Source organism: Pelodiscus sinensis, chromosome 9 (genome assembly GCF_049634645.1).
Source record: "Pelodiscus sinensis isolate JC-2024 chromosome 9, ASM4963464v1, whole genome shotgun sequence".
In the NCBI taxonomy this organism is placed as follows: Eukaryota; Metazoa; Chordata; order Testudines; family Trionychidae; genus Pelodiscus; species Pelodiscus sinensis.
The window spans coordinates 64122776-64145247 of NC_134719.1; the positions used below are offsets into that span (position 1 = coordinate 64122776).

Here is a 22472-nt window from a genome sequence, read left to right on the forward strand (position 1 = left end):
TGTGCCAAAATGCAGCAGAGCATCACAAGCCGAGCACAAGTTTCAGGAAAGCAACTCTCTTCGAATCTACAAATGTGCCGCGCGGAAACTGAGAACTAGCCTCCTTTAAGCTCCACCAGAGGAACCAATTGAATTTTGCCTCATCTCTGTGGTATTTCTTGTCTGCGAAGGGACCATTTTTAGTAACAATTGAACCAGGTGGGTTTCCAGACTGGGAGACCTCTCTGTGGATAGAGCAGTACTGCACCCTCCTTTTGGCCCATGCAAACCTGAAAGTATATGAATATATGAGAGAGAGAGAGATGTATGTTAGACACACACAGCACATATATAAGGACACGCAGATACCATTTTCTGATGGATATGGAGCTGTGTCTTAGAGCAGTGTTTCTCAACCAGTGGTACAAGTACCCTTAGGGTTACTTGAGAGAAGTCTGGGGAGGTACGTCAACACAAGTGAAATTTGGAGAAAACTGAATTTTTGTTTTAAGTTTCATAGCGCTGCTTTATTTTTGTACTTTTTACACCCCAAAATTTCATTGCCTGCCCGGCTACGATTAAGTTGTTTAAACAAATGTGTTGCAATGGTAGAAGAAAAAATTGTGTGTCTGAAAACTATCGGTACTGGAGTTATTTTTTTTTTTAAAGGGGTACTTAATAAAAAAAGGTTGAGAAACACTGTATTAGAGTATTATAAAGCACAAGGTGTTCGGAGGCCATTAGTACTTATTCTCCTCGATCAATGTCTGTCACACTGGGACAAGTGTTAGAGCTACGCTGATTTGTTGTGAACTGTTGTGTTGTCTAAGGTATTAGAACTAATTGCTTTTGACACACAGTGATATCTATGTATTAATGTATTGAATTACCATGGCTTTTTTAACTCAATGAAGGGAAAGTTAACTGTCTAATTGACTGTGTGTATGCCTGCAGGGTACGCATTTGGCCAGGCAGTCCTACAATGAAACCTTTCATCTCCCTCCCAACAAACGACAAAGCTCTTGTGATTGGGTAGGGCGGCGTTAGAGGGAAAAACAAACACCATTTAATTCTTTTTAGGCTGAGAAATAAATCTGAGTTTTCCTGGCTGTCAGCCCAAATCACTTCCACTAGAGTGAGTAGCCAAAGAAAAATCAGAAATAAAACTAATAAAAATCCCCTTAATTTATGAACTCTTCCCTTGGCTCTGCATTTTAAATCCCAACTTCCATTAGGTTAGCTGGAAGAGAGGTAAGTCTGCAGAGTTTTAGTAACTGTGTTCAAATGACAAGATATGACTTGCAGATTGTTGAGCAGCTTCCAGGTCCAGCTTGCAGGCTAGGGACTCTGTAGGGAAGTGTTTGATCTGGTCACGGAGCAGTCAATCTGCAGAGAGCCAGCGTACAGCAAGGTGGGGGTGAATTTTGCTGCTCTGCCGTAGAGCAGACGACTCTCTGTGGGTGCCTGGCTTTGGCTCTTGTGTGTTGGGGTTTTTGAGTCTCAGAAATAGTCAGTGTTACGCTGTAGTCTTCCAGAAAGAGTTGTATTTCGTAATCAAACATCTCTGTGTGCCCACCATGAACGTAACAATGTGGAGTGTTGGGCTTTTAAATGAAAGGAAGGCTGCATGTCGGTCAAACTCCATTGTCAGGCTTTCTCGGTTGTGGTCCGACTCCCCTTATTTACAGTCTTATTTTTCTTGTAGGGATTTTCTTCCACGAGGATCTGGAATTGTAACGAGGCGGCCGTTGGTTTTACAGCTTGTCACTGCCAAAACAGGTAACTCACTTCATGTGTGTCTCTTGCATAGTTCAATATCCAAGGATTTTTACTTCAGGTTTTTTTTAAAGTGTTATACACTGGCTTTGTGAGAGTGTACAGAAGCCTTGAGCGTTCGAAACTGACTGTTCAAAATAGGGTTTACTGTGGGGTAGAAAGGGTCATCTGGGTCGTAGTTTGTAATAATTTTGGCTAAACTTTAGAGCCTGCTATATTTTTAAATAGCTGTTGGTTGCTTTTTAATGACTGAACCTGAAAAGTAGGAAAAAAAGCGCTAATATTTACTAGTTATTTTAGGGGAAAAAGTAATGTTTAAATGTTAGATTAGATGTGTGTGCTCTCCATAACTCATAAAACTAGGTTTTAGGTTTGGTAAAATAAAATATAACCAAAAGGGCCACGTAGAGACTTCAGTGTTACATTTCAAGGCAATCAGTGGTGTTTGCAAACATGAGTTGTGGAAATTTCTGGAGAAGGGCAAAGGGGACTATAATAAGTTCCTGAATCCAAAAAAACTGTGCAGCCAAAAATTACACTCTTACTTTGGCACAGCATTGTGTGGGTGAACCTGACTGTCAGCATTCTACTTACCCCCGTGGAATTCCATCTGCCGCTGTTCCGTCCAATCCCCCCGTGTGTTTAAATCGTCTGAAATGTCTCAGTGTCCCATTGATTTTTTTAAACGAATTACATTGCTAACTCCGGTTAACTGGTGTGCTCAGTACACTTCACTAGCTTGTGCATAACACAAGTGTGGAATGGCTAAAATGTGGTAAAGAAAAGCAAACACTACCTGAAAGAGTGTGCAGGGGCAAGGACAAGCACTCGGGAGTTAAAATGTGTCAGAACTAAGGTTGTTGGTGCAACCTTCATTTAGCCCTCTTGTGTCACTGCATTCATGGCAAGTGTTGAATTACTTCATCAGATACCCTTCTCTGATTGGCTGCCTCCTGCACAGCCTCTCTCGGGCCCTAGTAACGCCTGAGAGCTCAGAGTGGGGCAAGCGCCCCATTTGTCGTCCCCATGTTAACTCTATACCCATCCAGCACAAGGGAAGCTTGCTTGTGTTCGCTGGGCCTTCTAGTTCCCTGACACCTCTAGTTTGTTAGCCATTCAAGCATTCTCCCAACCCTTCCTTTGCCTTGCAGATTAACAGTAGGTGCACTTCAATCCCCAAAGGATAGCCCTAGAGTGACCAGCTCTTCATCCACTGGACTCTTGCAGACAGAGCACACACCACTTCTGTCTGATTCAGCTCAGGATCAGCACCTAGCTTGATCCGACAGCGCTGAGCTGTATTTACAGTGAAAGCCATAGTACGTTGAGTGTCCAAGTTACAAGAGATCAAGAGTAAGGATAATGGAACTAGGTTAGATCTAAAGGAAAATCATAACATGTCTTCTAGAAGCTAAACTTCACAGGCTCACCTTCTGCCTAAAGAGTCTGACCCCTAGAGTCCTTCGCAGTGTTTTCAACACAACTTGGTTGAGATTCTGTTGTCAGGAATGTAAACACGCGGCCCCTTTTCTTTCCATGTGCAGAATGGTGTGTGTGTGTGTGGGGGGGTCCTTTGGTCCCCATGTGGAGTCTAGCAATATTTCAAGTGTATTGCAAGATAAGGTGCCCTTTACCATTGTGTGCTAGTCCCAGCTCACTTCCCAGCTCTGGGTCTGTGCAGATCTGCTTCCATTGTCTTAGCTGAGCATGCTTAATCTACAGGCCAACGGGGAGAGAGAAAGGAACACCTTTGATCTGGCGGGAAACGTGCTTCTGCCCCTCTGCTGTGACTCGGAATCAAACTTCTTTTCACTGTCCCTCCATAACTCATTGTGCAGCAGCTGGGCATCCATTTTCGCACTGCTAGAAATGAAAGCCCAGGGCAGGCCCTTTCAGACATCACTCGGGAGTCTCTTCTAGACCAAAGGGTCCCTATCAGCATTAGGATATTCTCGTCATTCCCTTGCCATTTGGGTCACAGAGGGGGGAGAACCTTTCCTAATATTGTCAAGGGGAAGGAGACTGTGTCCCTGAGAAAGGGGTTTAGCAGCTCATATGGAGTTGTGGAGTCGAGGGGCTCCTCAGATATGAGGGTTTGGTAGCTGGTGCTACGGGCGAGGGCTGGGATTGGACTGGAGCAGATGGTTACAGAGAGTTTGACAGCTCAGGTGTTGGTGCCGAGCTGCTGGCAAACTCTGGCACCTGGGGGCATGTCGTGGACGGGTACGGGAGGGTTGGACCGGTGGGAGGGGTCCTCGTCACGAGAGGCCGCGGATGGCCTGGCATTTTTGTAGTAAGGGATGGACCTTGTGTGTTGGCTGCAAAGGCAGCGGATCAGGTGTTGAAAATGAAACACTTCAGTGATAAAAGGCTGCAGGTGTTGGAAGATTCACTTTTAGTGGGGTTTTCCTGTGCTTCCTCCTTTTAAAAGCAGCCTTGGCAATTGCCTGGCTCTGTAGTGATCCGTTGTGGTCTTTTGGTGGGAACAGTGGTCAGTTGAGGTCTTGCTCACCACTGCCCCTTGACCGGGTCTGACAATGTCTGCAAGCTCTGGCTGTGGTTTGTCAGGAGAAGGAAAAATCTGGCTGTCCCCAGGGACCCTGCCCTGGGAAGGCTGGTCCTGCTAGCGTTGTTCTGGTTTGAGACATGGGAGCCTGGCAAGTCCTGACCGACACGTGCAAACAAAGCGGGCTGCATTTGTAAAGAGAGCCTCTTCTACGCGAGCCTTGCCAAAAGACGCCACAGCCTTGTGACTATCCAGAGACTTGTGAACTGCTCTGTGGTGGCCACAAGAGGGACTTAATATTCATGGCTTGAGCTGTTGAGAGAATAGAGGTAAGGCCAAGCGTATTGCTTTCAAGCCACGCCAACAGCTCATGCTGTCAGTGAAGCGCCTGCCTTTTTCAAGCAGAGCAGTGGTATACGCGATGCTTGAAAACTGCTGATTAAGACTTGCCCCAAACGAACACGCGCTGCCCCATTCGGCTGCGCACAGAACAAAGGCAATCTGTTCTTGCCTTTTGTTGCCATTGTTCGTAATGAAAATGGGAGACCGTGGGCTATGTAATTAACGCATGCTGACCAGTGCCTTCGGGGCCCAGCTCTTTGGAAGTTGTTAGTGAGACGGAAAGAAATACCGATGGGTTCATAGGATGGTGAGTGAAAGTGACATTTTGCAGCCGGGCTGGTTTTGGGATGTATTCAGTACGGTTACGGCTGTCGTCTCGTGAGCGTTGCCTGCGCTGCTCCCTCTGATGGACGGTGTGCGCACTTCGGAGAGCAAGCTCTGAGATTTGTGGGGAGGTGTCCCTGGGGGCCATATGTATGTCCTGCGTGCTTCCACCGGCCCTTCACATGAAGCAGAAACGTGGCTTTGGTTGCTACCCAGGAGGGACGGCTAGGGCTGACTAAGAGCTTTCAGGACCGGGCTCAGCGTGCGGCCGAGGAGAACTACAGGCTTCTACTCCCAGCGGCAGTGACGGCCCTTGAGAGCCTAGAAGGAAGAGACACAGATGGAGCCAGGAGTAGTCCTGATGCTACGGCTGAGCCAGGGCCAGGACAGCTCCGGCATTGGGCCAATCCTGAATAGCAGGATTCCTGTCTGTGCCAGGGACCCTTCGGAGCTTAATCGTCAGGTGTGCGAAAGCCAAGCCGGGTCGGTTGTGTTAATTTCCTTCATTGTTACGTACCTTTTTGGTGGGTGCTGTGGTGACAGGTTTGAGTCTTCTATGCCTGATGCTTCAGCATCACCTGTTGAGATACGGGCCGTCTCAGAGGTAGGGTTGGTTACTAACTGTTCCAGCCCCTCCTCTGTCCCTTTCTGCCTACTCCTCTGTGGTCCCGGGCAGCTCACGAGAGATGGGAGGTATTTGTCTTTTTCATAGGAGAGGTCCTGGTGTTTTAATCCAAACAATGGTGCTCTGCCCAGGGCCTGGTCTCCTGTTACTTTTGCCAGTGCTCTGCTCCAATACTTCTTTAGAAGTATCTCTTAGACGACATGCAGTGATTTATAATGAGCGCGGTCGGCATCTTCCAGGAGGTTCGGATGCAGATCTAGAACGTCCGCATGAAATGGACTTTCCTGGAGCATGTAATTCATGATTTCCGAGAGAGGCTTGGGACACTCTTTTGGTCTAGCTATCGGCTGCTGTTTTTCCACCCATAGCTGCGTATCTGGATTCCCTTTTAGGCAGGTCACTTACATATAGATTTAGAGGGGTGGTTTGTCCTTCTGCCGGTTTCTTTAAACCCCTGCACTCCATGTCCTTCAGCCTGCTGTCCCTTGAAGTGTGGTTCTTCGTAGCGATAGTTTCGGAAAGAAAAGTGAGTGAGTTTGGCAGCTTTCTCTTTTATTTTTGTCCTGTCATGTGCATGTAACTTTCTACTGGCCAGGAGACGGTTTTGAATGGAAACATTCCAAGCAGTAAAGACAAGAGGTGAAATAAAAGATTTTCTACATAATATACTCTTTAGCATTTAGCAGAGCCTTCCCAAAATTGCCTACATGATTGCCTGTCTAAAGCTAATCTTTGCTAATTGTCATTGAGGGACATATTTTCCGTGAAAAAAGGAAGTAGTCCTGTAGCACCTTAGAAATTAGCAAAAATATATATGTTGTATCAGCGCTTTCATGAGCAAAACCCTCTTCTTTAGATGAACTTTTATGTCATTTGTTTTGACCTCTGTCAGAATTTTGGCCTTTACCGCATCCCACAGCAATGAGTTCCACAGGTTAGCTGTGTGAAGAAGTACTTCCTTATAATTGTTTTAAACCTGCTGCCTGTTTCAGTAACAGTTATGTATGCTAATAGTTCCAAAATGCAAGACTGAAAAGGGACCTCTTCAGAGTAAAAAGCTTTGAATCTCATCACAATGATCATTTTTTGGAGCTCAATAAAGAAAAGTAATTTCATGTTTTTTTTTAAAAGTAAAACTTGCTATATGCGCACCCAGACAAGACAGAGCTTTCTTTTAGTTTCTCTCCAGAGGCATTTAACTATTAAAAGCATGAACTCTGAAAAGATTCTAGCATGAATTTTCTTGAGTCAGAATTTCTTGCCTTTGATCTTAAAGCAAATGAAGATTAAAGCTCTTTAAATGAGCCCAAACACAAACTTTTTAATACCGAATTGTAATTTCATTGCTGTTTTTCTCATGGGTAACTTGAGCTGAGGTTTGCGGCTGCAGGAAAGGGATGCAGACGGGCCAGGGAAGTGTTTTGTTACGTAACATTTCCTGATCATAACAGGGATGTAAAGTTATGAGTTAAGCTAATGGGAAATGATATTATGCTAATGAGTTCAGATGTAATTAAGGCTTTCTGCTAGTTAATCAACTAGTGCATCAGGCCTGCAGTTTGCAAAGCAGTGAGGCTACAACTTAATTATCTTTCGTGAAAGATGAATATATAAAAGGCCGCCTTGTTATGCTAGATGCTGCATAGCTATGCTGGGGGCTGCAAAAAACCTAGAGCCGGCCCTGCTTCAGGGGGTGGCCGTGGTCTCTTGCATCCAAAGCCTGCTTCTTTGTGTTTCCCTCCTTTCTGCTTCTCCAAACCCCTGTAAATATCTCTTTTCCTAACAGGACATCATACCCCCCGGTGTGGTTCACAATAACAGTGACCAGCTGGCATAGAGCTGTAGAGCTAGGACTTCGGTTACACGGGGTTGCATTGTCGGACGCCTCAGCCCCCTAGCTAGGCTGAGCCCACGTTCTAGAAGCTTCTAGCACAAGCACCTCCCGCCTACATCGACGGGTGGAAAGGGGGCAGCTCCAGCAGCACGGGGAGAAGATGCTTGCCATGGGACGGACGGCAGCTGCTCCCTGGGAGCATTTGGCACCCATTGTGGATGCGGGAGAGGGTGTGGATTGGCCAGCATTCCTCATCGGCCAGGATTTAGGCAGGCAGGTGGAGCCCTTGAGGGAAGGGCTTACTCACCAGCTAGCTGCAGCGGCAGTTGTCCTCCTTAGGATGCAGGAGAAGATGGGAGAGAGCACAAGAGCAGCCACATTGGGTCAGTCCAAATGTCCGTCTAGCCCAGCAGCCTGTCTGCTGATGCCAGGTGCCCAGAGGGAGTGAACAGAACAGGGAATTTTCACGCAATCCCTCTCCCATCGCTCATTTCCAGCCTCTGACAGAGGCTAGGGACACCATTCCTGCCCTTCCTGGCTAATAGCCATTGATGGACCTAACCTCCATGAATCCATCTAGTTCTTTTTGAACCCTGTTAAAGTCTTGGCCTCCACAACATCCTCTGGCAAGGAGTTCCACAGATTGACTGCGTTGTGTGAAGAAATAGGATTGCGGGGGGCAGAGATCCCTCACGTGTGGCAAAGTGGCATTATGTCTGACAACACCAGCAGGAGATAGGAGAGCTGATGCGGGATCAGATTGCCCGCTCAGGAATTAAAGGGGTTAAATAAAAGATTTTAAAGAAAAGGGAATTTGGTGGGTTTACTGACCTTGGGGAAGGGCAGGCTGAGGAAGGGGACGAAAAGCACAATGATGAGGAAGGCCAACTCCCCCAGGGTGAAGGTACCTCGGGCTGTGGATCAGTTGTTCTAGTTTTTGCGCAAAATTTGGGCCATGTATTCACTCCCTCTTGACACATCTCGACTTTACAAGGTAGACACCCAGTACGTTTTCTCAGTCGTACCCGGGATAGCCTCTTTCTGAGGACTGTCCCCTGATTCCGCTAGGGGAACTGGACTCGTTAGCTTTCGGCTCCTATCATCGTGCTGTTACACAGAGCGAGGGATTTGAATGGGTTCTGCTGTGTCATCCAATTGCCCGTCTCTATCACGATGGCATTCAGCTCGGTGTTTATGGAGACACCCAGCGTGAGCAGGCTGCCTGCTTCTCTGCCAGATGTTGTCAAACCCCCGGTGGGACAGTTCATAACTAAAGCATCACTTGCTCAGAGCCGTTTTTATTCTGTAGCCTCCTTTCGTCTGTGCCGCTTCACACAGCACACTTCACGGGAGCCTGTTTCTTTCGACGTGGCCCGAGCGCACGTGCTGCTCGGTCAAGTCTCATGGCGACAATTATTAGCCTAGCTAAGCATGCTGCATTTCACTCCAATTGCAGCATAGTCATAGGAGCGGCTTTACTGTCTGCAGACAGTGGTGCTGTGTTCTAGAGAGTCCGTGGCACAAAGGGAAGTTTAATTTAGCATCAGCTGTTTCAGTCCCCCCATTGAGTAAGCTGATGGACATTCAGTGCTAATTCTTTTACATTTGCAATCCTTTTCCTGCAAAAGCAGACTTGAGTACAGCTATGTGTTGCATCCCAATAATCGTTCTTCTGTTCTGTTGTCGTCTCACAAGATCAGGGGTCAAAGATAAAATGATTACATCTAGTAAACCTCTTTTTGAGCAAGCCTGTCCATCGTGGGCGGTTTTCATCTACCTTCCTGTGAGCCTTCAATGTTTCTCAACCAGTGGTATGAGTACCCTAAGGGGGACTTGAGAGAAGTCTGGGGAGTACGTCAACACAACTGAAATGTGGAGAAAACAATTTTTTTTGTTGTAAGTTTTACATCGCTTTATTATTTTTGTGCTTTTTACACCCAAAAATTTCATCGTCCGCCTGGCTACAATTAAGTTGTTTAAACAAATGTGTTGCAATGGTTGGAAAAAGTGTTGTGTGTCTGAAAACTGTAGGTACTGAGGGTACTTATAATTTGTTTTAAAGGGGTACTTTATAACAAAAAAAGGTTGAGAAACACTGGTCTAGCGCACGTAAAGTGTTTGTATTGTCGCCTTGGAAATCTCTTCTGATGCATGAAGATTCTAGTGATATTTCTTGCAGAATATGCCGAGTTTCTACACTGCAAAGGGAGGAAGTTCACAGATTTTGATGAGGTTCGTCAAGAAATTGAAGCAGAAACCGACAGAGTGACGGGACTGAACAAAGGCATTTCTTCCATTCCTATTAATTTAAGAGTGTGTTCTCCACATGGTAGGTAAAGTCATTCCACTCTGTGCTCATGTAACTAATATATATTTTGTCTGTTCTCATTGCTTGACCAAAGGAAACTCCAGAAAGACGCTATGCACTGGGTAACACTTGCCTCCCGCCCCCCTCAAAAAGAGAACGTCATTCTGGAATGTATTAGCAAGAATGTTGTAAGCCAGACACAAGTGGTACTTCTGTTCTACTCCATACTGGTTAGGACACAGCTGCAGTATTGTATGTAGTTCTGGGTAACACATTTCAGGAGAGATGTAGGCAAATTCTGGAAAGTGAAGAGGAAGGCTACAAAAAATCGCAAAGGTCTTTAAAAACCTGTCCTGTTAAGGGAGAATGAAAAATATTATGGTTGCTTAATCTGGAGAAGAGAAAACTGAGAGGGGACATGACAATTTTCAAATCTATAAAGGGTTGTTACAGGGAGACGGGAGAAAAATTGTTCTCCTTGGCCTCTGAGGACAGGACAAGAAACAATGGGCTTAAACTGCAGCAAGGGAGGTTTAGGTTGGACATTAGGAAAAACTCCCTACCTGTCAGGTGGTGAAACACTGGAATAAATTGCCCAGGGAGGTTGTGGAGTCTCCATCCCTGGAGATAGTTAAGAGTAGGTTGGACAGACACCTGCTAGGGATGATCTAGATGGTGCTTGGTCCTGCCATGAGGGCAGGGGACTGGACTTGACCTCTAGAGGTCCCTTCCAGTTCTGTGATCCAGGATGTCCAACATGGGCACCACTCTGAAAATTCTGCCTTCAAGGGTTGATGATGCTCTTCCAGATACATACATGGCAGCTCAATTGGAGGCGACTGTGCCAAATAATATAATTTGTAGGTTGTGGCAAGCAGCTCCTCATTGGAACCAAACTTAATCATATCGAACTCTGCTGTGGCGGGGGCTTGCCCGTTTTGCCGCAGCTCTCGTAGGGCGGCTTATAAAATCCTGTTCTAAAGCAACTGACAATGGACACAGCTGTTCTAGGTCTGGGTCCCCACCAGAACTGCAGGCTTCATGGTCTTGTGCCCTTTCTCTTCAGTGCTAAGCTTGACCCTGGTCGATCTGCCTGGAATCACCAAAATACCGGTAGGGGATCAACCTCCCGACATAGAGCAACAGATCAGAGACATGATCATGCAGTTCATCTCGCGTGAAAACTGTCTGATCCTGGCCGTGACTCCGGCCAACACCGACCTGGCCAACTCGGACGCGTTGAAGTTGGCTAAAGAAGTAGACCCTCAAGGTACGTGGGAGTGGGGGGTGATCCTTGCCTGCTCTCTGAGGCCGTTGGTGAAAGTGAACGTGTGTTTCCTGGGGTGGTTCGTGCATTCGGCAGCGCAAGGAGACTCATTGCTAATGATTAAAACGTTTTACACAGGTTGGGGGCCTCTCTAGTGTGGACTTGCCTGGTCTGGCAGCAGCTGTGATGTGACTTCCTCGGGGGTATTCCTGGTCTGGAGCACTCTCAGGGAAAAGCCAGGGCCCCACACTCAGCAGCTCCTCCCCCCTCTCAGAGCTGCCGGAGGGTCGCAAAGAGCTCTTCTGTGATCCTCCAGCTGAAGGGGAAGTGGGGACAGTGGGGCGCGCTTGGGGGAGGAGGCAGGTGGCTCCGGAGCCCTGTAGCTGGGGGGCTAGGAACTCAGCCCGGCCCCCAACTGCTGTGCTCCGCATCCACCCTGCCTCTTCTCCTCCTCCCCTGAGAGTCCCCCCTCGGTCCCTGCTCAGTCAGTGCTAGCCCCTCCTCTGCCACCGTAGCAGAGACCACGGGTGCTGGCAGCAGGGGGGCCGCTGTAGACCTCTCCGGGTCCGGCAAATTCCCTGGTTTGGGTCTGGTCTGGTGCCGGAGCAGGGAGGTGCGACCTTCTACCGATCTCAGCATCGTGCCGCACAATTCAGCAAATCGTCCTGTCGGCGGAAGTGTAGTGTAACCAGCGCCTGCTTGCTGAGTGATGTCCGACTGTATAAGCAAGTAGTTTTAAAGGGAGGTGAAGCCTGGGGGTACCTGAGTCGCATGAAACCCCCAGGGGTGCACTAGTCTGACAGCCACTGTCCTGACACAATCTGCTTCCAGCTGGTGGATGGGAATTCAAGAGTCAGACTGTAGAGTTGGGAGCAGTTTGAATTCCTGCAAGTAGCTCCCAGTCCCTGCCAATGCAAAAGAGGGGCTGACAGAGCCAGGTCCAGCTTTCTGCCTGGCAGGGCTGTCTGTTCCCTTGAGAGTGAGTGATACTAGTTTAAAGACTCAAAAATGGGGGTGGAGCAGTGTTCCCTGTAAGCTGAGCGTTTGGGGGCTGCCCAGGAGAGATTCCAGTGCCGCCCAGCTGATTAGCGGAGCGCCCACAACTGGCAGCCTGTGTTCCTACTGATGGTTCACATGCCTCATTGCACCGAACAACATTTATTACACACAATATCAGAAAAAAATAGAGGGAATTTTAGCATGGCACCCAAGAGGAGCTTGATGGACTAAAGGAAAACCTGGAAAGGCCCTGTCCTCACCGTGCTAGCGTGCAAGCTCCCTGCCTCGCGATCTTGTGCCTGGCTCTGCGTATGGTAGCTAGGCCCAAACTGACCTCCACGTCTCATTTATCAGCTGCTTTCTCCGTGCATACGGAAGGTGGATGGGCACGGATCTAGCTCCTACTCCCACGCTGCCCCTGGGTTGGGAAGGGACAGGTGGTCTTTTAAAAATGAAAGAAACTAAGTAAAACCGAAAGTGACTGCAGTTCAAGGCGCCACCCTCTTGCATTCCACCCCAGCGCAGCTCCGTGGGAATGGCGGGGAAATTCTTGGTTCTTCCCAGCAAGTCAGCTCCGCCCTAGGCAGGAGGCCGTAACTGGCTGGCTCACCTCTGCCTAAGTAATCTCTCTCTTTTTCTGGGGGCGGGGCTGCAGGCCTCCGGACCATTGGTGTCATCACCAAACTGGACTTGATGGACGAAGGGACGGATGCGAGAGAGATTCTGGAGAACAAGCTGCTGCCCCTTCGGAGAGGTAAAACCATTCGATGGCGTGGGCCTGTTGCTGCTTGGCAAAGTGGCGCCGAGTGATTCATAGAATGAATCCTAGAATACTAGAACTGCAAGAGACCTCGAGAGGTCATCGAGTCCAGTCCCCTGCCCTCATGGCAGGACCAAGTACTGTCTAGACCATCTAGACATTTATCTAACCTACTCTTAAAGATGGAGATTCCACAACCTCCCTGGGCAATTTATTCCAGTGTTTCACCCCCCTGACAGGCAGGAAGTTTTTCCCTAATGTCCAACCTAAACCTCCCTTGCTGCAGTTTAAGCCCATTGCTTCTTGTTCTATCCTCAGAGGCCAAGGAGAACAAGTTTTCTCCCTCCTCCTTGTGACACCCTTTTAGATACCTGAAAATGGCTCTCATGTCCCCCCTCAATCTTCTCTTTTCCAAACTAAACAAGCCCAATTCTTTCAGCCTTCCCTCACAGGTCATGTTCTCTAGACCTTTAATCATTCTTGTTGCTCTTCTCTGGACCCTCTCCAATTTCTCCACATCTTTCTTGAAATGCGGTGCCCAGAACTGGACACAACACTCCAACTGAGGCCTAACCAGCGCAGAGTAGAGCAGAAGAATGACTTTTCGTGTCTTGCTCACAACACACCTGTTAATGCATCCTAGAATCATATTTGCTTTTTTTTTGCAACAGCATCACACTGCTGACTCGTATTCAACTTGTGGTCCACAATAACCCCTAGATCCCTTTCTGCCGTACTCCTTCCTAGACAGTCGCTTCGCATTCTGTAGGTGTGAAACTGATTGTTCCTTCCATTGACTTACAGCGCTGTTTGGATCTTGTTTCAGGGTATGTTGGCGTTGTGAACAGAAGCCAGAAAGACATTGATGGGAAGAAGGATATTAAGGCTGCTATGCTGGCCGAAAGGAAATTCTTCCTTTCCCACCCTGCTTACCGGCACATGGCAGACCGAATGGGAACCCTGTATCTGCAGAAAGTTCTAAATCAGGTACAAGCAAATGTGTGGGGTGGAGGGCACCAATGAAAATGCTGTACTCTAGTCAGTGTTGCTCTGCATCTGAGTCACTCTTTCCTGGTTTTACCACTGTATTTCCCCCGGTATATCCCATGCAAAGCAGGGCGCCTCCTCCCTCTCCCTCTCCCCTGGGTGCTGCTGGCGTAACACCCCTGAAGGCAGTGAAGTTTGTCGTGTGGTGCTGAATGTTCATATGAGGCTGATAGGCACCGGTAGGTCTCCTTTGGCGCCCTCGTGTCCTACGAGCTCAGGTTTCCCACATTGGCTTGTTCGTTATGAGCTGTACACCAGGCAGAGGGCTGGGACGAACCTTGAGACCGTTACACGAAACCCCCAACTTCTGATCGCCCAAGTTGCGACCCCCTGCACTTACAACCATTTTTGTAAGTGCGGAAGGGACCAAAACCCCTCGACTTGCATCCTCAGCCCGCACTGATGACAGCGCATGGCGCCGATCATAAATGAGGGTTCAACTTACGACGCCCCTGACTTGCGACGCTTCCCCAGGACCCAATCACGTCGCGAGTCTGGGGCCGCCTGTATCAAGGAAAGACTGGTGAAGGAGCCAGTGATGCGGTAGGTGGCTCGTGTACAGCGTATCCCTGGATGGCTCCCTTTGGGGAGTTCTATGGTAGCTTCTGAAAACACTGCTCTACTGTCACAGATATGCAGGCAGGAAGAAATGGATTTCCGTGCCCGTTTCAGTCTCGGACCATGCTGGAAATGGATAAGCTGGTTTTCTGAAGGATCTCGTTGAAAGTCGTGCCGGAGTTCCAGCTTAATGAGCTGATCCTCTTGTCAGTGGTCTTCCCGCCTCTGCTTGCTCCTCGTGGTGATGTTTTCCCTGGGTCAGTGTCACAAGGCTCTTGGCTCTTGATGGGGAGAAGAATAAGGGCCTTAGAATCTGGAACAAGACTAGCGGGCTGGCTGACTTCATTTCTCACCACGTTGACTTGGCAGGCCTGCCGTCCAATAGCCAGCTTGAGGCTTGCTCTGTTGGGATCAGAGCAACCTGTAGAGTCAGTTTAGCCGTGGTACAGAACCGGTTTTGCTTTTGGTTGGAATATCCTCGTGTCAGTCGCTTTTTGAGTAGATGGGGGTTTAGGGTAAAATAGGGAAATTTCTGATTACTGTCGGGAAGTCTCTTATCGCTTTCACGTGATTTCATTTTCCTTATCGGTAACTCAGATTCGCTTGAGGTGGCTGCTTTACAAAACCACAGTCTGCTCTGCCCCCTTGGACTTCTATGTGGCTTTATTTGAATGGGAGGGGTGATGCTGTAGCCCTCTGTAGAAATACCGGTTATATGAAGCATCTTGTTGTTATGCTGGTTGGTGCCTGTGCTTATCGGCTTGAAATTTAAATGTCTCTGGATCCACAAGGTGGTGCTCAAACAAAACTCCTAAGTGTGATTCTCATTGAATGCTGTGGTTTGTTTAGCAGGAGAAGAAAATAGAGGATTCATTTGCAACATAGATTTAAAACCCCTTTTTTTTTTAAACAGTGAGCGGTGGTTATTTTGTGTGAGCTGTTACATCTTTGTCCATTAAACGTGAAAAGAACTCCTCTTCCCCCTTTCACCATCACTTGGAAATGCACCAGTAACTTCTCTTGCTAGGAACTTTTTTTGCTGGGTGTTTATAAAACTAGGATGCTTGTGTACAAAATCAGATGAGTGACTGCACTACAGGAATGGTGTAACACCAAACTTACTCCTTTCCAGAGAGTTAGATTTGTTGATGTTTCGAGTATGGTGCGAGGTTCGTTAGCATAAAGATGAAAATCAACTGGTTTAATTCTTGACCTTTGCCTGATATCAACTAAGCATTATAGACAGCAACCACTTTTTCCTTTGGGGATTTGTATCCCTCTTTGTGCCCCAAAACCAGCACATTTTGCTTTATGAGTGTGGCTTTGTATTTATTGTTTCATAGTTTCTAGTGACTTATTTCACACTGTCCCCAACATGCATTAAAATATTGTTTATAATCATTCTTACAGAGCATCCAAAATGTGCCCGGAGCTGTACAAAGCAGGAGTGGTCCGTGGCCCAATGAGCTTACAGTCTAATTAGACATTGATAGTACGAGTCTTAGCACCATACATATGAATGAGCAAGGTCAGACCTTCATGAGGTCAGAGTTTTGTTTGTGGATTTGTTTCCCCCCTTTGCTTCCTGCTTTCCGCTATCCAGTGCTTTCAGGGTTAGTGATGAAAGTGAAGATAGCAGAACAGCCAGGATTTACCACGTGGTCCTAGGAGCAATTTATGTTTCCAGAACCTTCCGGTAGGGCTGGGAACAGTGTTCCCTCTAATTTTTCTATCCGTGTGTGGAACACATTGTGTGTGCACACAGAGACAAGTGCAGATGTGCGCCGCCAATAGAAACACATGCTGCCTGCTGTGGGTGCTCTGCCAGCCAGCTGAGCGGCACCTGAACCCCAGCTGTGGCTGGCTAGAAAGAACTCCCTCAAGCTATGGACGGATTGGAGCCCCCTGACTGTTCAGAAGGATCCATGGGTGTCTTGGCGCATCTGATTCTAGTCCAGTTGGCCAAACAGGCGCAGCGCTGGCCTTGGGTGCATAGAGATGGGCTGAGTGTGGCCGGGGAAGCTTGAGAGCGCAGAAAGGAAAGGAATAGAGTGATCCAGACGTTGTTGCCCCATAAGAGGAGGGAGCAGCAGAGCAGTTTTCTCTTTTCGGGGGGGAGGAAAGGGGCGGGTAAAGTCACTAAAGCTGTGAGATGTCCACACATCTAGCCAGGTGACACCATCCCAGGATGGACCCACACTAGCCACACCATCGGGCTCCGACAGCTGCGCTTCTCTAATGTGATCTGTGCCATCAAGTGCCAGCCATGCCCCTCAGCCATGGACGTTGACAAAAACCGGGCCATCTCTGCGACAGAGGAGAAATGGACACACATCTGACATCAGGAAAGGTCACACATACAAACCTGGAGGGGAACATTTTAACCTGCCTGAGCACTCAATCATGGATTTACAAGTAGCCATTCTTTTACAAAGGAATTTCGCCACCCAGTTACAGAGAAACTCTGCAGAACTGGAATTCAGCTACAAGTGTGACACTGCTACCCTGGGCTTGACTAAAGGCATTAACTGGTTGGTTCATTACAAAGCCAATTTCCCTTGCCTTTAACACCTGCATTTTCACCTCAAGAGCTATGAATGAGACACATCCAGCCCACTTAAGTAGCCTCATTAACCCAGGTCCTACAATTGACAGGTGGTACTTTTGCTGTTCTAGATCTCTTGGATTCTGTTGTTTCCACTCCAACTCATCTGAGGAAGTGGGCTTTACCTACACAAGCTCATGCTTCTATACATTTTTGCTAGTCTCTAAGGGTACATCTATACTACATCCCTCTTTCGAAAGAGGGATGTAAATTAGACATATCAAAATTGCAAATGAAGCCGGGATTTGAATTTCCTGTGCTTCATTTTCTTTCAAAAAATGCGATTTCAAAAGTGAAACCGTGGTCTAGACGTGGTTCTTTCGAAAAGAAAAGCCTTTTTTGAAAGATCCCGTACTCCTCTTTCGAAAGAGAGATATAGTCTAGACATACCCTAAGGTGCCACAGGACTACTCGTTGTTTTTAAAGCTGGTAGGCTAGTCTCCCCTCACAACTGGCCAGGAGTTCAGTCACGCCCCGGGACTCTCAGAGCCTTTAAAAGGAGAAGCGGAGCAAGTTGCAGAGGGCCTGGGTCAAAAGAGGGGTTGGAAGAGCAATGTGTGCCTGGAGAGCAAGCAGCCGCAGGAGCAAAATCCTGCAAAAGGAGGAGAGGGGCAGCCTGGGTTGATTGCTTAGGTGGCTTTTTGAAAGGGTTATTCCTTAATGTGGAGCTGGGTCAGTGCCAGGTAACCACGCCTGGCTTTTGGTGGAGCAGCTGAGCAAGTACTTTTTACCAAGACTAATTTTTGTGCTCAGCTTTGTGTGTCAGAGGAGGAGAGATGTCAGGAAATTAACAAGCCTTGGCTATAGAATGTGCACAAGGAAGGAGGCTCTTGTCTTGCTGGTGGGTAACCTGTCCCAGCACAGATCAAAGGGAATTCCCTGGAAAGCCTTGCACCGGGCATATTCTTTTGTGTGTGGCAATCAAAGGCAGTGGGCTGTGTTGTTGCCTTCTCCGTGTCTAACTGCTTCCTTTTCTTTTGTAGCAACTCACCAATCACATCCGAGATACGCTGCCAGCCTTCAGGAGCAAACTGCAGAGCCAGCTGCTGTCTCTGGAGCATGAAGTAGAGGCGTATAGAAACTATCAACCCGAAGATCCCACCAGAAAGACGAAAGCCTTGCTGCAGTGAGTCTCTGCTCCCTCTTCTGTGTATGGAAAAGCCTCTCGCGCTGGGTTGTGCATAATGGATAGGATTCTGACGTGTCCCTGGGAAAGGCAGATCTAAGACCCTTGTGTGCTCCGCAGGCTCCAGAGCGGTTACCGTGGCTGAAAGCAGAACTTTTCTAGCCACTTGCCATTTTAAAAAGATGTTTCCAGACTTCATGTGAGATTGTGCTGGGCTGGATGGAAATCTTTGTGCTGGGCTGTGGTTTGTGCACATTGTGCTATAGTGGAGCCCCCTGGAATGCAGGGTGGGGTCCAGGGAACCTTTCCCCACTTGATCTTGTGGCATGGAGGCAACTATCTTAAGAAAATGTGTATTTTTGATTAAAAAGTGAGAAAAGGTTCCCGGAGCCACACCCTGCATTTCTTACCCTCCGGCTCCCCTCCCGGGACACCATGCTCAGCACGAGTGCCAGCCCGTCTGGACGTTTCTATCAGGCCTGACATAAAATCCAATTGAAAAAGGCAGAGGTGTTTTTCAGAGAATAAGCAGTATACATTTCTGAAGAGCCTCGGAAACCCTATACTCACCAGTGTCCTTTGAGAAGGGAGAGGATTGCGTATGTACTAAGGATGTTAAATTGGGGTTAACTGACTAGTCGAGTAGTCGATGGAATTTCCATTGACTAGTCGATAGGCACTTCCTCATTCCTCCTTTGAAATGTACAAGCGTCGCTCTTGTACATTTCAAAGGAGGAGTGTGGAACTCCGGGTGCAGCCCTGCTGGCCCCAGCCTGCATACGACGTGCCAGTTTTGAGTCCATGCTGTGCTGCGAATTTGAAATGCTGTGTGGAGCTGGGGACAGCTGGGAAGTCCCCAGCTGACCCCGGGTTCTGTGTGGCATTTTCCCAGAACCTGGGATCAGTTGGGAACTCCCCAGCTGACCCCAGTTCTGCGGAAATGCCACTAAGCCGGAGATCAGCTGGGGAGTCCCCAGCTGACCCCGGGCTCCACAGTGCCCCTTTGAAATGCCACCTTGGCATTTCAAAGGGGCAGCACCACACACCTGAGCCCAGCTGTGCGGGGTTGCCCCTTTGAACTACCCCCTTTTCTCCCCCCTTTGCTGCTTCTATCTGATAGAGGCAGCGAGGGTAGGGGGAAGCGACTAGTCGACTCCACTATCCAATAAGCTTTTGCTTATCCGATAGTCGACTAGTCCTTGACATCCTTAGTATGTTGCTGTTAACCGCAGAAATAGCATTCATTGGGAATAAATGAACTGAAATAAAAAGGAAATGAAAAATTTCGTTTGCACATTGTTGAGTTTCTGTTTTGAACTTTAAGGATGGTTCAGCAGTTCTCAGTGGATTTTGAAAAAAGAATCGAAGGCTCGGGGGATCAAGTGGACACATTAGAACTGTCTGGTGGTGCCAAAATCAATCGCATTTTCCATGAGCGCTTTCCTTTTGAACTAGTCAAGGTTCGTGTCCCTCTTGCCTCTTTGATTTGAGTTGTGTGTTGCTATTTGTACGTTCATTTGGGTAGTAGCAAAGTCTTGCGGCGTTTCCTTTGAAGATGTTCGAACAGGAAACCCTTAATCCGAAGGAGTGAACTGCACAAAAGGGCAGCAGTATCACCAATGCACAGGACAGACGTTTATTTTGATTTCTAGTTGCAAGCACTACGTCCCAATATGAGATTTGTTGCAGTGTTCGATATTCAAAATTCAGTCGTTATCCTCTGTGATGTAAAAATGGCTCTCGCGTTCACTTCTGTTGCTTTAGCAACAACATTTCCCCTTTGCTACCGAATATCTGAATTCCATTTCCAATATTCTTTCAAATTTGTAATGAATGAATCCGATTTAGTAACAAAAATATCTTTGGAGCTATATTTCTTCTAGGACTGACTTCTTCATTAGAGCTGTGGAAAATAGCTGTGAGTTTTGGGCTTTTTTGGCTAATTCTGTTTAGGATGCAAAATATGCAAGTGTTCAACCTCAGACTGTTGTTTGTGGGGTGGAAAATGTTTTGCTTGAGAAGCTCGCTCCTTTTTCTGCCAGTGCTACAGATAAGCCATGCGTGTGCCGGCGAGCTGATGGATTCGCTGGGCCCATGGGCAAGAAGTGGGGGCCAGGCTCCATAAGCCTAGAAGGGGGGGGCCTTGGGCAAAGCAGCCAGCCTTTAGCTCTGCCCAGATTGCATCGTGCCGCCTCCCTCCGCCCCCGTGCCATCCAGAGCTTGGACTCCAGTGCCTAGGCTGCTGAAATAGCAGCATCTACAAGCCCTGGGCCCTTTTGAATTGCTGGGTCCCAGGTCAGTTGTCCCCTCCTGGTTGGCCTGTGAGTGTATCACAAATAAATAAATGGGACACCTGTTTGCTCAGATGACCCCTGAGTCAGGCTACCCCTTATCCCTCCTGCCCCAGGGCCATCTGACTTTTGGCCAGCCAGTGAGTGGACGTCCGCTGCGTTTTGATGCATAATGTGGTTTGTATCCTCTGATTCTTCCAGATGGAATTCAATGAAAAAGAACTGCGGCGAGAAATCAGCTATGCAATCAAAAACATACATGGCATCAGGCAAGCGTTTCCTGTATCTCTATGGTCAGACACGCCTCCAGAAAGCACGGTCTTGCTGGTGCATAAAAACGCTCCTCACCGTCTCATCCACCTGGCCGCTGACGGTTTTTTAAGCGATACCATTCTCATCATGCCTTCATTTTTAACGTGGCCGTGAAAGTGTGCACCAAATTTATTTGGGACTTACGGAGAGATCGTGTGCAGAGCAAGTCCAGCCAATGCTTTTGTTTGTGCTGATCACTGCTGTTGGAGCACCCACATATGAGACACAATTTTTAATGCTGTACCATAGCTGATGGGATTGGTGGAGGGAAGGAACAACGTTGCCTGGCTTTAGTTCCCTACCATATACATTCTACATCACATGCAAACGCTGTATGAAACTGACATTTCGGGGTTCAACTCAGACCACTAAGGGTTGTCACCATGTGCCCTGTAATGATGGGTTCCTCTGTGGGTACCCGCAATGGGCTCACCACACAGCCTCTTTCACCATGCGTGTGCTGGTGAAATTTGTAATCTACGCGGGCTTTCACCAGCCTGGTTACTCTTTGCAGGGTAACACCAACTGCCTTTGTAGTTCAGAATTTTTCGCACACAGCTTTCCCTGTGGTGTCCAGAACCTCCCATTGGAACACTCCCAAAATCGCGTCCAGGTTGCCTCTCCTTTAAAAAGACCGTACCCAACAGCCTGCCAGCTACCCTGGGTGACAAACCTTCCCCTTCAATCCCAGCACTGAGCTGGTTTAGATTAGAGTGAAAGTAAAAGCAGCTTATTGGTAAGAGGAGATGGCTATGCGATCTCAAGTAGAAGGAATAAGCATTGGCATGATCACAAACAAAAGTGAAAATATGAACCTCAGAAATTCAGCAAACGAATCTTTTCTCTGCATTCTTTTTCTAACTCTAGTTCTCCTTCCTCGATAGTTCTTAGTGAGGACCCAACTAGAGTTCAAAGTGCATCCTTTCTTTGTGTTAGCAGGCAGATCTCGATAGCCCAGTAACCTTTTGAAATGTACCTCCAGCTGAAGTTCCTTTCCCCTGCTGGGTGCAGAAACCAGGCTGGCTTCTTCCCCACTGCTCATTTTTACAATGCAAATGATCTTCTTGCAATCTCAAATTTGTAATCTACACTAGTATTTCTCAACCTTTTCTTATAAAGTACCCCTTTATTTAAAAAAAAAAAGTATCCCCAGTACCTACAGTTTTCAGACACGCAATTTTTTTTCTACTGCTGTAACACATTTGTTTAAACAACTTCATCGTAACCGGGCAGGCAATTAAATTTGTGGGTGTAAAAAGTACAAAAATAATAAAGTGCTGTAAAACTTTAAACAAAAATTCAGTTTTCTCCAAATTTCAGTTGTGTTGATGTATCTCTCCTCCCACCCCCCAAGACTTCTCTCGAATACTCGTGACACTGGTTGAGAGACACTGGTCTACACTTGTGCATTGCCTCATCTGCTTTCTGGGGTGTTTTGACACACCGCAAGGGCACGTGTCATGACTGGGGCACTGTTCATGACTGGGGATGTCTATAAAGGGTTCTCCAAGGAGATGAATAGAATTCCATTCCTTTAAAAAAAAAAAAACGAATCAAAAGTAAATGGTATTAAAGGTCTTTGAGTCTAAGAGAGGGCTCTTCATTTAGGCTCACAATGAGACCTGTGGAGCACTGGAAGAGGACAGTTGATTGAGCACTGATGGCAAGGCCCCAAACCATGCAGGACTCTCATGATAGTCAGGACTTTGATAGATGCTTCAGCTGCAAGCTGGGATGCCTGTTTGCGTTGTCAGTAGTAGATGGGCTTTTGAAATCCATGGAGACTGAGGTTTGCAAATTTCCTCGACTCCTG

At 47.6% G+C, this 22472-nt stretch overlaps 1 protein-coding gene across 11 annotated transcripts in view; it reads left to right on the plus strand.

The window, feature by feature from the left end:
- DNM3 (dynamin 3) overlaps positions 1 to 22472 on the plus strand; it is a 209387-nt gene that overhangs the window by 13683 nt on the left and 173232 nt on the right. For all 11 annotated transcript variants that reach the window (XM_075937046.1, XM_075937047.1, XM_075937052.1 and 8 more), the window contains exons 2-9: positions 1685 to 1758; positions 9566 to 9715; positions 10761 to 10964; positions 12616 to 12714; positions 13547 to 13707; positions 17914 to 18056; positions 19381 to 19516; positions 20549 to 20616. In XM_075937046.1, coding sequence (XP_075793161.1) covers positions 1685 to 1758; positions 9566 to 9715; positions 10761 to 10964; positions 12616 to 12714; positions 13547 to 13707; positions 17914 to 18056; positions 19381 to 19516; positions 20549 to 20616 — 1035 coding nt within the window. The remainder of the gene's footprint in view (positions 1 to 1684; positions 1759 to 9565; positions 9716 to 10760; positions 10965 to 12615; positions 12715 to 13546; positions 13708 to 17913; positions 18057 to 19380; positions 19517 to 20548; positions 20617 to 22472) is intronic.